We start from the raw sequence: 16,472 nt of genomic DNA on the forward strand, positions 1-16,472 counted from the left end.
TTAGATTTCTAACAGTATGTAACAAATAATAAAAATAAAATGAAAAATGGAAATACAAAAAGTACTAGCATAATTCATTAACAAAATGTCTTTTTCATAAATATAGTGATTTGTAACTGATAGGATATATTTTTTCTATTGAGTAATCAACTATTGGGAGAAAATCAAGGATTGATATATCTATAGGTTCAAATCACTACATTTATCGAAAGAATTTTTTATTAATTAATTATGTTAGGACTTTTTTATTTCATTTTTAATTTTATTTTTTGTTAATGTTCATTTTTAATTTCTTTTTTTTCATATTTAACTTTAAATTCTTAATGATTTTTTTTTAATTTCATCATATAAAGTAGTAGTGTACGAGGGATGTTATAGAACTTTGTGTCTAGATTCGGAAGAATCAAGCCGATTGTGATTTCGTCATTCGTACAGCAAGGTACGAGAGTTTTAATAAAATCGCACAGATTGACATCACTCATGACATCAATAGTCCTCCATCTTACATCATCCATGACATCACAATCCTTATCGAATTTTCAAGATCATTCTTTATAATTATTTTATTTATTGTTAGGTCCCTTTTTCACACCTATAAATACCCACCTTATTTTCTCATTTTGTTCATCAAGCTTTCTCAAGAAACTCTTCTCTCTGTAAGCAGCTGAAAAGGAAAATAGATTGAAATGCATTACCACTATCTCATTTAGATTCTCGTACAAATAAATGTGAACTGGAAGTTCAAAAGATAATTCATTTGCAAAATATTGCAAATCAACTGTCAGATGCATTCACTGACCTATCAAGAGTTACTAAATCTTATATCTCAGCTGCTAATGCTCCAATTCGAGTTGATGTCCCAGTAGGACAATTAATAATGCAAATGAGTCTAAACCACATTTAAAACGTGGTAGACCAATCAGTTCCAAAGATAAAAATTCTTGAAAAAGAAAAGAGCAAACAATCAAGATGGTCATGATATGATGAAATCGGTTCAATAAGAGCGAGGAAACATAACAATTGATAAAACCTTAGAAGAGGTTAATGTTATGCCCCATACTTTCGTACTTCGAAATGCTTTCTTAAGCTTCTTAAAAGTTACCACGCGACCCAGAGTATCTATAACATAACCAAATAACTCTAAGGAAGGGAGGATGTGATGCCCCATAGTGGAGAAGGTTGGAAATAGAGTTATAAGAATCCGAAAGGAGTTGGAGGCCAAGTAAGGAGTCGTAGGACTCGACTTACTTGCGTAAGCTACCAACTTGGACGTATTACATAACTAAGAGACTTGAGGGTGTGTCAAGCTTACGTAGCAAGGATTACATAGGTTCTTAAAGTAAGACGAGATTACGAACCCACGGAAGAGGCGGAAGGAGGCGTAGCAACTACTTGGAAGCAAGTAGGTGATGCACCTACTTGGACTAAGTAGGTGATGCGCCTACTTGGACCAAGTAGGTGACTCACCTGCTTGGGGGTGGACCCCACTGCCACATGACAGCATGTGAGTGGCCGCATGGATGAGGTGACACCCTAGGGGGCTGCCACGTGTCACCCCTAGGGGGCTGCCACGTGTCACCTCCTAAGGAGGTGTATATATGTATGTTATGCTGAAATAAATTTTATTTCAGCATGTTTATCCTTGGAGTAAAGAAGAGAAAAATGTTGGAGGCATAGAGAGAGAGTTACGGATTGGCTCCTTCAAGGTAAGGCTCCGATTTTCATTCCGTGAAATAATTATTTAGGGTATACCACGATGAAATGAAGGTGTTAGTAATGTAAATTTATAGTTTGGAGCAGCACCAAAAGGATACTAACAGTTCGCTAAAGTTTCAGCACGTTAAGGAACTTTCGAAGCCAATTTTCAGCAAGTTTGGAAAGCCATTGGTTTAGGTATGGTGTGATTATCTTTTTCCACGTTTTAGTAAGAGTTTGGGCATGTTATGAATGTATAAATATGGATTGAAAATAGAAAAATATGCATTTTACGGCTGAAGAACGTTGCAGGTCATACAAGGGTTGTTTTGACGAGATTCTAACGAGTTAGAGTTTGGCTAGAATCGTTGTTATTGTGGTGTTGTGTTGGGCGTTGTTTTGTAGTGTTGTAGGGCTAGAACATGGTTAAAAATGACTGTATAGGCTGCTGGTTGCATTCATGTAACCCTCCATTTTGGTGTGGTTAAGATTTTACGAAATAAAGACTAAAAACCCCATTTTGGTATTATGATTTTGGGCGAGTCGTTAGAAACTTATATTGCATCGTATTGTCGTAATTCAATGTTGTATAGCTGTTGGTTGTTATTGTTAATGTGACTGCTAAGGTTTGGAGGTTAAAACGGAAGTTTGGATAGGGCAAGTTATAGGGGAGATGCTGCCCAATTTCCGCTAACTTCGAAACTAGTAATGAACTAGTCTAAGAGAATGGATAAGGGATTGGTTCCTATGGGTAATTGGTGGTGGAATTACAAGCTGAAAAGTCGAAGGTCACTAACCTTAGAATTACTTTCATGTTAAATAGGTTCAAGAGACAACGAGGCGAACGTGTTAAGAGAAATCCGTAAGAGGTATGTAAGGCTTATACTTTCGTTTGGCATGTCTTCGGCATAAGTGTATTAAGCTTATTCTATCTCTTGGCATGTTTTGGGCACAAGTATGTAAAGCTAATCTTCCTTTTTGGCATGGTTTTATGAAACAAGTATATGACTTTTATATGATTCCAAGAAAGTTCCTATTCGTAGAGCCGCTAGGATGGTCAACTTCTTGATTTTCCAAAAGATATTTTGTATGCCTTGATATGTGTATATGATTCCCAAAAAGTTCTATTTTGATATAACCCATAGTAACTTTTAAAAGGTACTTGATATGACCCTTGTCTTGATTTTTGAATGATAGCTCATTTTAAGTACCCCATCGAGTCTCAAATATGATTTAAATTGCATCTAGTTTTTCACTACTCCACTCGTGGATGCCTCAATGTTTTTTTTACTGAGCCCAGACCAGATTTGTTATCATGCGTACCTCTCTACATTGTTCGTCGTGCCCCGACGTGAGGGGGAAGGTACTCCCTATACATGGGTTTGTGGAGTTATGTTGTGTCATGTACACGTATGTTGTTGATATGATATGATATGGCCATCTGATATGATTGATTTGTTACACAGATATTCCCTACTCTGGATGTCTGCTGTGTTGTGGCTCCAGTGATGGGGTGGTGACCACGTTTTGTTCACCGAGTCCCGTAATGGGGCCGGATATGGCATATGTTTTTCTGCATGCACTATCTGTGTTTTTGATAAACATTATGATATTCTGGATATTTCACTCATTTTTGCACATTTTATTCTGGTAATGACTTTACTTATTACAGTCTGTGCTTTACATATTCAGTACATTTTTCGTACTGACCCCCCTTTCTTCGGGGGGCTGCGTTAAATGCCCGTAGGATGCTCGATTTGTTGATCCGCTCGTGTAGGACATCCACCCTGTTGGTTAGCAGTGCTCCTTTGTCTAGAGCCCTATTTTGGTACTAACTTTTCTGTTGTACGTTTGTACATGTTAGTTAAGGGTACGATGGGGCCCTATCCCGTCATATGACTAGACTATCGTTCTGTAAAGGTCTGTAGACTTGTGATGTGGGTTATGTATATATGTTTTGGGCTTGTGTTCAGTGACAGCCTTAACGGCCTTCGTATGCTACATTTATTTTTGTGCGCTCTCTAGCGATCTCTTTTGATTTCCTCATTTGTTTATTCTGCTAACATACTCAATGGGGCTAAGGGTACGTATGGGTGTCCAAATCGGGCACCAGTCAAGGCCTACGAAATTGGATCGTGACAGTTAAGGCTCCTGAAAATGATAAAGAAACTTTAATAAATTATGTCTCATCAGAAAAAAATATGAAATCGAAATAAAGTAATTGTCAACAATAGTTTTGCTTATAATGTTGCTATGGAAATAATGCAACAAAATGAGGATTTTGAACCAAAGTATGTCGATGAATGTAGACAGATGAATGATTCGCCAAAATGGAAGGATGCAATTCAAGTTGAATTAGCTTCGCTTGAAAAATGCAAAGTTTTCGGACTGATAGTCCGAACATCTGAAGGTATTAAACCAGTGGGGTATAAATGGGTTTTTATGTGAAAAAGAAATGAGAAAAATGAAGTCGTAAGATATAAAGCACGACTTATGGCACAAGAATTTTCGTAAAGACCCGGCATTGATTATATGGAAATATATTCTCTTGTGGTGGATGCAATCACTTTCAGGTATCTTATATATCTGGCAGTTCATGAAAAACTTGACATGCATCTGATGGATGTCGTTACAGCCCATTTACATGGTTCTTTGGACAACGATATCTTTATGAAAATTCCTGAAAGATTTAAAATACCTGAAATATATAAAGATTTACGGGAAACTTGTTTATTAAAACTTCAAAAATCTTTATACGAACTGAAACAATCAGGGTGAATGTGGTACAATCATCTTAGCGAATATTTGCTAAAAGAAAGATATAAAATTGATTCAATTTGTTCTTGTGTCTTTATGAAAAGGTCTGGATCTGAATTTGTCATAATAGTAGTAAATGTTGATGATTTGAATATTATCGGAACTCCTAAAGAACTTTCAAATGCAGTAAAATGTCTGAAATGGGAGTTCGAAATGAAAGACCTAGGAAAGACAAAATTTTGTCTTGATTTACAAATTGATCATTTTACAAATGAGATATTTGTCCATCAATCAACATATACAAAAAATATTTCAAGGAGATTTTACATGGATAAAGCACACCCATACCCCAATGGTTGTGAGATCTCTTGATATTAATAAAGATTCATTTTGACCTCATGAAAATGATGAAAAATTTGTTGGTGCTGAAATATCATATCTGTAGCTTTCTCTAAACTTGTTAGCAAGATTTAGTTCTTTCCCATCGCGAAGACATTGAAATGGAATTAAGCATATATTCAGATACCTCCGAGGGACCATTGATATGGATTATTTTACTCGAATGAATCCACATCATAATTGATTGGTTATGCAGATGCGGGATATTTGTCTGATCCCTATATAGGTCGATCGCAGATAGACTATTTATTTACATATGGTGGTACGGCTATATAATAGCGTTCAACAAAACAAACTATGGTTGTCACTTCTTCAAATCATGCAGAAATAATAACAATTCATAAAGCAAGTCGAGAATATATTTGGTTAAAATCAATAACTCAACACATTCAAGAAACGTGTGGCCTTTCTTTGACAAGAGACGTTCCAGCAATATTGTATGAAAATAATGTTGCATGTATAGCTCAAACGAAGGGAGGATACATCAAAGAAGATAGAACAAAACATATTTCACCAAAGTTCTTTTTTATTCGTGATCTTCAAAAGAAAGGTGAAATAGACGTTCAACAAGTTCGTTCAAGTGATAATTTAGTAGATATGTTCACCTAGGTATTGTCAACTTCAACCTTTGAGAAATTAAGATACAAGATTGAAATGCGTCATCTTCGAGATATTAAATGATGTCTTCATCAAGGGGAGTAAAATACGCGTTGCACTCTTTTTTCCTTGACCAAGATTTTATTCCACTGAATTTTCCTGGTAAAATTTTTAATGAGACAACACTCAACGTATTATTAGATATGTGTAGTCTTTTTTCTTCACTAGGCTTTTTTCCACTAGATTTTTCATAATAAGATTTTAACGAAGTACAACATTTATGGGTGATCAGAATAACTCTATATATATTTATTCTTTCACTAAATAACATTTTATGAACATTCAAAGGAGAGTATTATGTAATGAATGTCCCTTTTATCAGTGGAGCCCACTTAAAGTGGACAACTTGCCCACTTGTTTTTTCTTTCATTGATGGCTATACAATGCCATCATTTGGCACTAATAGGAAGTAGAAACATGGCTTTCTTAATTCTCTCAAGTTTCTCTTCTATTTTTCCTCTTCTTCTCACTTTATTTTGCGAAGTTAATTTATTTTATAATACTTCCTACTTTTTTGAGTTCACCTTGTTTGACACAAGCAGATACGTAGGGTGCAATATGTTGTCAGAGTAGAATGTGCGTTTCAACCTCCACTAAGAGTAAATAATTTCCTCCGTGGGGTGCAGGAAACATGAATCATCAAGTAGTTTTAGAATTGAATCTCGTAGATGACCAATGCATGCCTCCTGGGAAATTAAGATCCTTATTTGCTGCATCATATGATAAAACTAATAAAAAATGGTGAAAGGAGAGTTTCTTGCAAGGCACAACTCACCCTAGAAATGGAAACCCTTTTGCCAAGTGGTTGTCTCATACCACTTGGAGGAACTCATTACCTTGTATGGAATCCGAAGTACGGTGGTCTTCCTCACTCTACACAATTCTTTCCATCTGGACGCAAAGATAATAAATACAAACAAACATGCATTTCTATGGTATGGACATTGCAAGATATAACAAGGAAATTGAAATTAAAATCTAAACGGAACCACTCAAGAAGAAACTTGCAGCTTTTATTAATACTGTTTCATCCCAGACACCGACACTAGCATACACTAGTATTAGCAGCTTGAAAGCCCGAGTGGTAAAACCCGCTCTCTCTAGTTGCTTTTGTGTTGCCATATACTACTGCTTAGAGCCCTTTACCTTCAATGACTGTTTCATCTTCTAACCAGAAGCCTTCTTCAAAAAGTCATCTATATCTTGTGAACACTATAACCGGCATCCTCTGATGTCAAGTTCTCCTTCCAGTTCTCAAATTCAGATCCTCCAAATACCACTTGTTTGATACCAACATAGCTGTTCAGAAGATATATTCAGGGTGAGTTTTGTAGCCACAAACTGTTAGCAACATGTGGAAGAAATGGCAACAATAGAACATAAATAACCTACCAAAAACTTATTTAATGTGATGTTTTGTGATCAGATATGATAAATTGAGATATTAAAAAACAAATGTCATGCTTGGAAAAAATGGTCTGCAATGGCTAGGATTTAGGTTCCAGGCATATTCATCATGAGTCTAAAAACAGCTTGATGTTGGGAGAAAGAGATGCTACTTCAAAATGAAGAAGGAACTGAAGCTTACTCGGAGCTTATCTGTGACAAAGCATTAATCAATACATCCAACAGTAAAGGCTCACTTGTCCCAATGTCCACCCTATCATTAGAAAAGGTCAGATTATAAGCAACAAGCATAATTTCATATCTAAGGATAACTGATTCAGCTTTTACCATATACGAGCCAAGTTATCTTGAATCTCAACATCTCCAATATTGTAGAATGTAGTAGGTGTTACATTTGCCCCCTGAACAGCATCATAATTTGGTCTTTTGTCCAAAAGAGATTGGGACAACTGCAAGGAAGAAGCTTGGTTGAGCCTACATATAAAATACTCAGGTATCCTGAAAACTACTCTTTGAACTTTGTCAACTAAGCATACTCCCGTGTTAGAATGATAGGTTATGTCTTTTTGTTTTCACCATCTAAAAGATGAAGATAAGTAGTACATAATTTGAGAAACTCTACTTGCATATTCATCGAATTACATCCACCAAGACGTCCAACAATGTGCCAAGACCGAATTGTCTGCAACAAAGTTGATGAAATCTAAGTCAATAAAATCCATATGCAAATGTTTCGAGAATTATGAAGAGTAAATTACTTACGTCACAAATCAAGGAAATATCCTTCTCCAATGGGGCATTGTAGAACTCAAGCCATATGTAGGTGTTTGTAAAATCAAATCTGAATCAGAAGCAAGCAGAAGTTGTTATGAATGTCACTCCTAAAAGGATCTACCAGCAAAAATCAAATAAGCTACACACTCTTTCTATGGCGTGCAAGATACTTGTCAGATAATTATCCTTCAGTCTGGATTGTGGGCAAAAGTAACTCTAATGACATAAAGGATTAAGGGGTCGTTTGGTGTGGTGAATAAGAGTGATTAATCCCAGCATAATTATTGAGTGCCCTTTAATTCATTGTTTGATTGTAAAGGTTGGGATAACTTATCCCAGGATTAACAATTAGTACTGGGATAAGTTATCCCTCCCTGAGGGTGGAATAATAATCCCAAGATAAGTAGTATGTAAAATAACGCAACTGCCCTCATGTAATTCTCTTTTATGCACCACTTGTTACTTTCACGTATATTAACATAATTTTTAGCAACATTTATAATAACATTTACAACCTTAATTAATTGTTGTTTGTATGATAATATATTCTTTTAAAGTGTCCACCCCACTACTAAATTACATATTTTTAATTAAATAATTTATTACTCACTTAAAAATTATATTTTATATGTCAATTAAAATGTAGATAATTTTAATAATACAATTTTTTACTTGAATAAACTTATTTATTTTTAAGTTAAATAAGATGCCCCGCTATGCTAGAAGACTGAGCAGCTTCAGTTTATATCCAACCTCGGGTTCAACAACTATTGGATAAAGCCCCGCGAGGAGCCAAACGGGCGTATGGCCTGGCCTTGCCTTGCCATTTAACCTCTTTTCCCGTGTGACCAGGAATGCTCAATGACAACCTCTCAATTGTCACCGCCTGGCCTCTCTTGCTACCACGGTAGCACCTAGTGTGGTCAGCACCAATCGTGTTCGGACAACGAAGCTTACACTCATTCACATTGGTTCATCCTGCTATGCCTTGGGCCTTTTGTTCCCCTAACCTTTGCATTTCTTGATCGATTGCTCAAGAGACTGACTCTCTCTTTCTCTGTATTTAAACGCAATCTCTTGAATTTTAGTAGCAGAGTGAGTCTTTCTGCTCATAGAGACTAGTACAAAGAGCAAGCGAAGAGCTACCTGAAGTGCGCAAAAGAGGATTCATGGACAGAAGTTGCGGGTAAACCCTCTGTTTGCCACACAAACCAATTAATCGTATCGGTCGTATTCTTGAATTTGGAATGAAAAGAGTAATGCTTCCTAGCACAGGACGAAAAAGAGTCATCCGGGGACTGCCGGAGGGAGCTTGCTTATAGAAAGAAGATAGGCCAGAAAAACAAGGTGCAACAGGCTCTCTGCTCCTAGTCACTAAGAAGTGCTATTTTTTGTGAAAGTTTTATTTTTAAGCTAAACAAGATGTAAATTTTATTGAAAGCTAAATAAGATGGAAGTTTTATTTTTAAGTTAAATAAGATGAAAATTTAATTTTAAAAACACACGGCACAAATGCATGCACAAAAGTATTTAAGTTAAATAAGATGGTCATTTTATTTTTAAGAATGAATAACTAAAATTTGCAAAGAAAATATAAAATATAAACTAAATAAGGTGGAGGACATTTTTGTAAATAAACTACTTATTCTTAGAAATTATACAAAGAATATAATTTTGAATATGACAAACCAAACAAGCATAAAAACTACTCTCATCATAACTAATCCCAGCATAACTTGTATCCAAACCAAACGACCCCCAAAGATATAGGATTAATACAGGACATTGCTAGAACTGATACTTACTGTTCAACACTAACACAAATGCTGGGGAAAAAGTGGAATTCCAAAGAAGAAGTTGTCTTGCGAAGTAAGTCATTCCAAGCATATTCACCACAAAAGAAAGGATCAAGCTTTTTTGAGTCGAGAAAAGATTCAATCCCCTATCATTTTTTTAGAATGGTAACTTGAGTACTAAAGAAAAAGGCACTAGACCATAAATACAGAGAGAAAGGACAACAGATCCAACTATGAAATCCTGACTGTTACAGAGCACTTATCAGATATACTAAGGATACTGCCTCCTCTACAAAACGCTCTTTAAACTAAAAATGAAAAAGGAGAAAGCACTTCATCTGAAAATATAAATATATATTGTTGAATTAAGCATGTACATCAAAGAGAGAAGAAGTTGAACAAAAAGAAAACAAGACTTTTGATTTCTTTCAAACAGGCATTTCTTATATTTCCCAAACAAAATTTCTAGCCTATAGCCATCTATTGTTGAATTAGAAATCCATCTCTGAATTGGGATGGAACTGACTGTAGTTCCAAAGAATGAAGTGCTAATATCAAATCTATGGCCGCTTACGAGTTTGTAAGCGGACACATAGGACACGAGTAGGACACCATCACATGGTGTCTCCTAACAGATTTTATACTCGTGTGACATGTCCCTAGAACTAGAATATTACAATTAATAACAAGACACAAGATGCATCAAGTGATCCTTAATTCGAGGATTTTGGAACCAATCGATACATTGGGAAGGTAGAGGTGAGTTGTAATAATAAGAAATAGAACAATTAAACCCGACCAAACACAAAAAGGCCTAGGTGAATGTATTTTGGTACTTTTTGTAATCTGAATTATTTCTTGTTATGTATATTGCAACCTATGAAATGATGGTCTTTAACTTCTAAACAAAAAACCTATAAAATGATCAAACATGTTCTTTGCAGTTATTCATGGGCATTTAATTGTATATTTAAAAAAATTCATGTGCATTTGAAAATTTCAAAGTATGATTCCACTTATACCCAATGGTGATGACCAAGTATATGCTAGACAAGATGCATCAGCATCAAAAGAGATTGCGGATTCTATTTGATATATGAAAATATTTTGCTGAACGTGGTAAGTCTAAACTTACTTGTTAAATTCCACTCTCATAGGTGTTGGTGATCCTATCTTTGTATGCACTATTTTATTCCTTTTCTTTCTCAATCTCTCCTCCAACTGATAACAAAGTAAATAGGATAAGAAAATAACTCAAGTGTTACAAGAAGCAACATACAAATATGAATTAAGAAAAACTGACCCTTGACTTAGCTTTATCCGGATCATCGAGACAGTTCCCGAGAATTTCTGCAAGCTCGGGATCTTTGTCATAATTCTTTTCATCACCTCTAGGACGAACAACTCCATCACCATCATTGGTTTCTTCAAATGAGGTTAGAAAATCTCTGGTTTTTGCCCTTTGATTGGGATGAAAAGGGAAATGAATGGGAGAGCTTAGAAATGGTGAAACCATGCTACGTGAAGCTTGTGGCACCTGAAAAATAAATGCACTGTGCTGCAACATAAACATCTGCAAACACAATTTTTCATATTAACTTGTACCCACAAAAGAGGTAGATGCAGCATTACAGTCCAGTTAACTAAAATTCATTGAGGACTGAGAAATAGGTATCGAGAAAAGAAGTAGAAACATACAATTTGACAAAAAGAAGGGGAAGCTTCAACAAAACCCTTACCCTTGGGCAAAGTTCCTTCGAATCGACTAGTTCAAAAACCCTCTTCTTTTTTTCCTTTTAAACCACTAGGTGGACCAAAAATACTCCTTAATTTTGTAATTTAAAAATGAAAATGAATCAACTAAATTATGAATCATTAATTCCTACCTGATTTATAATCCAAATCCCTACTTATTCTTGTTAACACATTACTCTCGAGCCGGCCCTTTTAACATTAGTGGCTGAAAACTGAAAGCATTATAGTGGAGATCTTTCGTAAATTTGAGAAAGATGAATTTATAATATTAAAGGAATTATATAATTAACAACCCCAAATATCCATAGATGCTTTTGGAATTTGATACCTATTTAAATACTACTCCACAAATTAAATATATATTGATTGATTGTTTCATTCACGAAATTCTAGTACTCCTTTAACGCTGCTTAATCAGCTCCATTGATATGAAATACCCATATTTTATTCTGATACTTTAATTTTGGTAATCCAAGTTCACAAAGCTACTTAATCTCTCTCTCTCTCTCTCTCTATATATATATATATATATACAAAAAGTGTATTGTGAAGAAAGTAATATATATATATATATATACACAAAAAGTGTATTGTGAAGAAAGTAATATATATATATACAAAAAGTGTATTGTGAAGAAAGTAAAAAAAGTGTGATGGAGAATGAAGGAGAATGGGATTGCGGAATTGCTAGCCTAATGTCGCCACCGCAAAACCCTAGTTTGTCCACCACTAGCCAATGGCCAACCCCCCCGGGGGGTTGGCCTTCCCCAAGCTCCCAGTTATGCTATCACTCTACAGCAACTTAAAGTTCAAATAAAACCTCTACCCTAAAGCTAGTATCATACTTACACAGAGAACGACAAGTGATATGGGAACAAGAAGTAAATCAGATGATCATCAATAAGAACCTAGAGTATGCAATCACTAGAAAATTCTCATATGGATGGCCTGCGATTCAAGATCTAAGGAAACTTATTCCAAAATAATGTGAGTTGAAAGGAGAATGTAATATTGGTCTTTTGAGCAATAGACATATTCTGATTAGGGCAACATTATTAGAAGACTGTGCATTTATTGTCGAAACCAGCTTTCTACATTACACAGAAGAATTGGTCATACCCAATGAGGACACTAAAATGGGATCCACTATTGAATCCGGAGGAAGAGACGATAACAGCATAGCATGGATCTCTTTCCCCTCCCTTCCTCCAAATTTTTTTGAAAAAGAAGTTGTTTTTTCACTTGCTGCGACAGTGGGTAAGCCTTTACAAGTAGATATGGCCACAAAGAATCAGACTAGGGTTTGCTTCATATGCAGGTATTATCACTGATGGGTTGCAACTGCAACAAACAATATTCAAATGGTGGACACACAAAGCTTCCAACAAATTAGAACAAGTTTTAAAGGCAGTACCATCAATCATGGAACATTGGAAAAGAAGCAATGCTAAGAGACATGGAAGAAGAATCACTTTCAGTTGGATGAATTATCAGTGTCAACAAACAATACATCAACTGATCAAAGTGAAATTTCCATGGATTAAAAATATTCCTAATAAGTGGCAGAAAATGGTGGACATGCTACAGAGATAGAAGCCTACACTCTATTACCATGTGGTGAGCCGGAAAAGGCCAGGGGAAGGATGGATTACATGCAATACAGGTGGAGCTTATAAAGGAAATCCAGGAGAAAGTGCTTATGGATTTTGTGTGAGAGACGCAGAAGGTGATCTAATATATGCTGAGGCACAAAGCATAGGGGAGGCAAACAATATGGAAGCAAAGGCAGTAGCAATATGGAAGGTCTTAAAGTTCTGTAGAAGGAGAGGATATCAACAGGTTAACTTGACAACAGACTCATTAAGTCTAAAAAAATATGATTACGAGTGAGTGGAGAATTCCATGGGAGATTTCAGAGAAAGTGGAAGAGATTAATGAGATTATACAACAGATGAACATTCAAATCAAGCATATTTTCAGAGAGGCAAACCAATTAGCAGATTACATTGCAAATGAGGCCATAAATAAAGAAGAGATAATAGAGATTCATAACTTCAGTTAATTACCAAGCATGGGGAGGCGAATTCTTAATATTGACAAACAGCAGATCCCAGCCATTAGAGTTAAGAAAAGGAAAATAAAGGAATCCATCAACGACTAACTTGCCTACATACATAACAGCTGTCAAAGTGTCCCACAGATACTATATTTACAATTCAGAGAGGGGCCACATTTGGAGCAAAAAGGCTGTGAGGAAACTAACTTGTCTATTCTATGACAGCAAGCAAAAAGGGTCACATCCACCAGCAAAAACTGAGTCAGGGAACCAATAGTCCAGATCTAGCATGCACACATCTAGGAGACCGTTTTGAAGCAGGTTCAGGCTCTCCGCCGAGCTCTTTTCGAGCACATCCTTCCAATTGGGTAGTACACCTACAAGGAATAAAGAGTCATACCAAGAAATGATCACAGAATAGTTGAGCTATGATGAAGAAATCAATACCTTTGATAGTTGTTCACAAACGAAGAAGAAGCGAAGACGTGAAGTATGTTTATCACGCGCGGAGGAGGCGGAAGTTACTGTTAAGAACAACAAAGAACACCGGAATAGAAATAGGAGCAAGGAAAGAAGAAGAGGCGGAAATGGAAAGACAGAGAAGAGGGAGAGTGAGCTTTTTAGGAAACCCTTCTTGGTAGGGGTCTTATTTATAATTTTCATTGGGCTGGGCCTATGATTTAATTTTTGATTCATGTTGTAAGCCCATTTCTATTTTTGATTAATTAATAAAAGGACCTCGATCCCAAATTTAATTTTAAAAAAAGAGAGAGAAGGGGTTGCCCAAAAGGCCCACTTTTTTTGGCTAACCCATTTTAGTGGGTCTGGTCGGAAGCATTGGGTTAGCAAGAGTTAGGATTTGGGTTATAAACTAGGTCAGAATTAATGATTCATAATTTAGTGAGAATTCTAGTTGGCAACGTTTAAATGAAGGGATTAGTCCCAAGTGGCTTGCTACATCACTAAAAATTTGGATTGTTAACTCTTAAGAATATTTGTAGTCTCTTGGAATAACGACGGGGCCATTTTAGATCCCAAAATATAAAAAGGGTATAAGTTGTCTATTTTGCATAGTTCATGGGTAATTTTAACCCTAATTCGATTTTAAAAAAGCGATGCATATATATACCTTCTATCTAATAAATGGTGCATATATACTCCCCTCGTGTAACATATCTATATTTATTTAATTTTAAAAATTATAATATTCTTTTTTAATTTAAAAATGTCATGTAGCTTTACAAAATTATGTCATTCCTTTTTATACTTCTAGACCTGATCCAAATGAAAAATATAAATCAATTTCTCTTCTACTCAATCAATAAGGCTTTTTGGATGTAGATGATGATATCTATACATATGGATCTTATATATATATATATATATATATATATATATATATATATCGTAGAATGAAGTTTGGATCAGGTAAGAATAAAATTGGGATTCTTTTAGGTCAAGTCTAGGGAAATAAAGAAATGAATGAGGTAATTTTTTTATGGCACGTGACATTTTCTAAATTAAAAGATTAATTTTAATTTTTTAAAAAAATTTAGTTGGTTAAGGAAAATGGTAAATATACATAATTTGTTAAACGACGAGGATATATATGCACCATTTGTTACACAATAAAGTTATATACGTACCACTTTTTTAATGAGGATATATATTTTTTCTAAATCACAAAGTTTAGGAATATATTTATTCTTTGCCCTTTTAGTAATATATAAAAAGATCAACATAAACCAAAAACAAAACCCTTATCTTTAATATATTTATTCTTTGCCCTTTTAGTAATATATAAAAAGTTCAACATAAACCAAAAACAAAACCCTTATCTTTGAGGACTTTGATTTTCATGGGAAAAGTTCATAAATGTCCCTCGGTTGGTCTTATATTTTTTCCACTCAAGAAAAAACCTTATAAAAATAATTTTTATTTATTTAATTAATAAAAATTTCCTCAAAATCTATAAATTACTCGTTAGTTTATATGACTTCAACTAGATAGATTAGCTATAAAAGTTATGCTTGTTAATTGAGTAAGTGATTTTGAATTAGCTCCTAAAATTTTATAAACAATCTTAATTTCAGATGTTACCGAGGACCATAACAAATTGAAGGAAGCTTAATATTATATCATCATCTGTTTTCTTATTAAATAAATGGAACTGAAAATTATTATTATTATTATTATTATTATTATTATTATTTTACTTCTTTTAAATTAAATTTACTCCAAGATTCAAGTATCAAGGTTCAAGACAATATTTTTAATGCTTACTATTTTAAATTTAACATAAATATATAAATATATATATGCTCCATAGGCAATACTTGATACTACCTCATTGTATCTTGACTTATAAGATTGTCTATAACTCTTGTCTTAGAGATAAAACTTAGCTTAGAGACTTTTGAACAACACGTCATTCCCCATATGCAAGGTTTGACACTACCTCATTGTGTCTTTACTTATGAGATGCTCTATAACTCTTGAATTAAAGACAAAATTTAACTCAAAGACTTTCAAACAATAAAATATGACACATAGGTAAGACTTGGCACTACTTCATTGCATCTTGACTTTTAAGATGCTTTATAACTCTTGCATTAAGGGAAAAACTTAGCCCAAAGACTTTCAAACAACAAGTTACGTCCAATGGACAAGACTTAACACTACCTCATTATGTCTTGATTTATGAGATACGATATAACTTCAAAAGCAAAGTTTTACTGATATAAAGCAACTTATACCTTATGGCCAACACTAAATATCATAAACAAAAATACTTGATGTGTGAGCAAGACATTGCATTAAGGCCTGATGGTTGTCGTTAGTGATGGCAAATGAATGAGTTGGGCTGAACAAAAATGGATTGTAATTCAATCCATCCATTTTAATTTGAGTAAAATATTAATTGAATATAATAAGGATTTGATAAAATACAAATTAGACCTATTTTTGGTGATAAAAGCATTTGCTCTTACAGAGCAGCCTTGATTAATCAGTAACACATAATAAGCACAATATTTGAAGATATTTTTAAGAATCTGCATAATTATACAAATTACACCATCACCTTTTCTTGTAAATATGTCACTAGTGTATTGAATCAATAACACATTATAATTTGTATAAATATGAGTCAACAAACAAGATAAACTATAAAGACA

At 34.5% G+C, this 16,472-nt stretch overlaps 1 protein-coding gene across 5 annotated transcripts; it reads right to left on the reverse strand.

The window, feature by feature from the left end:
- Positions 1-6,144: 6,144 nt before the first annotated feature.
- Positions 6,145-13,912, reverse strand: LOC129876034 (uncharacterized). Of its 5 annotated transcripts, none has more exons than XR_008763280.1 (11): positions 13,744-13,912; positions 13,504-13,673; positions 10,789-11,058; positions 10,621-10,706; positions 7,678-7,756; positions 7,538-7,597; positions 7,243-7,364; positions 7,097-7,168; positions 6,655-6,807; positions 6,345-6,399; positions 6,145-6,194 (listed from the first exon to the last, which is right to left on the reverse strand). XR_008763280.1 is itself a non-coding variant. In XM_055951322.1 (9 exons), the coding sequence occupies exons 3-9, from the start codon at positions 11,056-11,058 to the stop codon at positions 6,705-6,707; spliced, it is 792 nt and encodes a 263-aa protein (XP_055807297.1). In that variant the 5' UTR covers positions 13,504-13,673; positions 13,744-13,912; the 3' UTR covers positions 6,503-6,704. The 5 variants fall into 5 exon arrangements, 1 of the variants encoding a protein (XP_055807297.1); XR_008763278.1 differs by having other exon boundaries at positions 6,145-6,218; XR_008763279.1 differs by having other exon boundaries at positions 6,284-6,399.
- Positions 13,913-16,472: the final 2,560 nt, after the last annotated feature.

Source organism: Solanum dulcamara, chromosome 12, assembly GCF_947179165.1.
Source record: "Solanum dulcamara chromosome 12, daSolDulc1.2, whole genome shotgun sequence".
NCBI lineage: Eukaryota > Viridiplantae > Streptophyta > Magnoliopsida > Solanales > Solanaceae > Solanum > Solanum dulcamara.

Coding starts and splice junctions, on each gene's coding strand:
- LOC129876034 (XM_055951322.1), bottom strand. CDS start 11,058: ATGTTTATGTTGCAGCACAGTGCATTTATTTTTCAGGTGCCACAAGCT. Junction 10,707..10,788: donor CGGATAAAGCTAAGTCAAGG/GTCAGTTTTTCT, acceptor CTTTGTTATCAG/TTGGAGGAGAGATTGAGAAA. Junction 7,598..7,677: donor ATATTTCCTTGATTTGTGAC/GTAAGTAATTTA, acceptor ACTTTGTTGCAG/ACAATTCGGTCTTGGCACAT.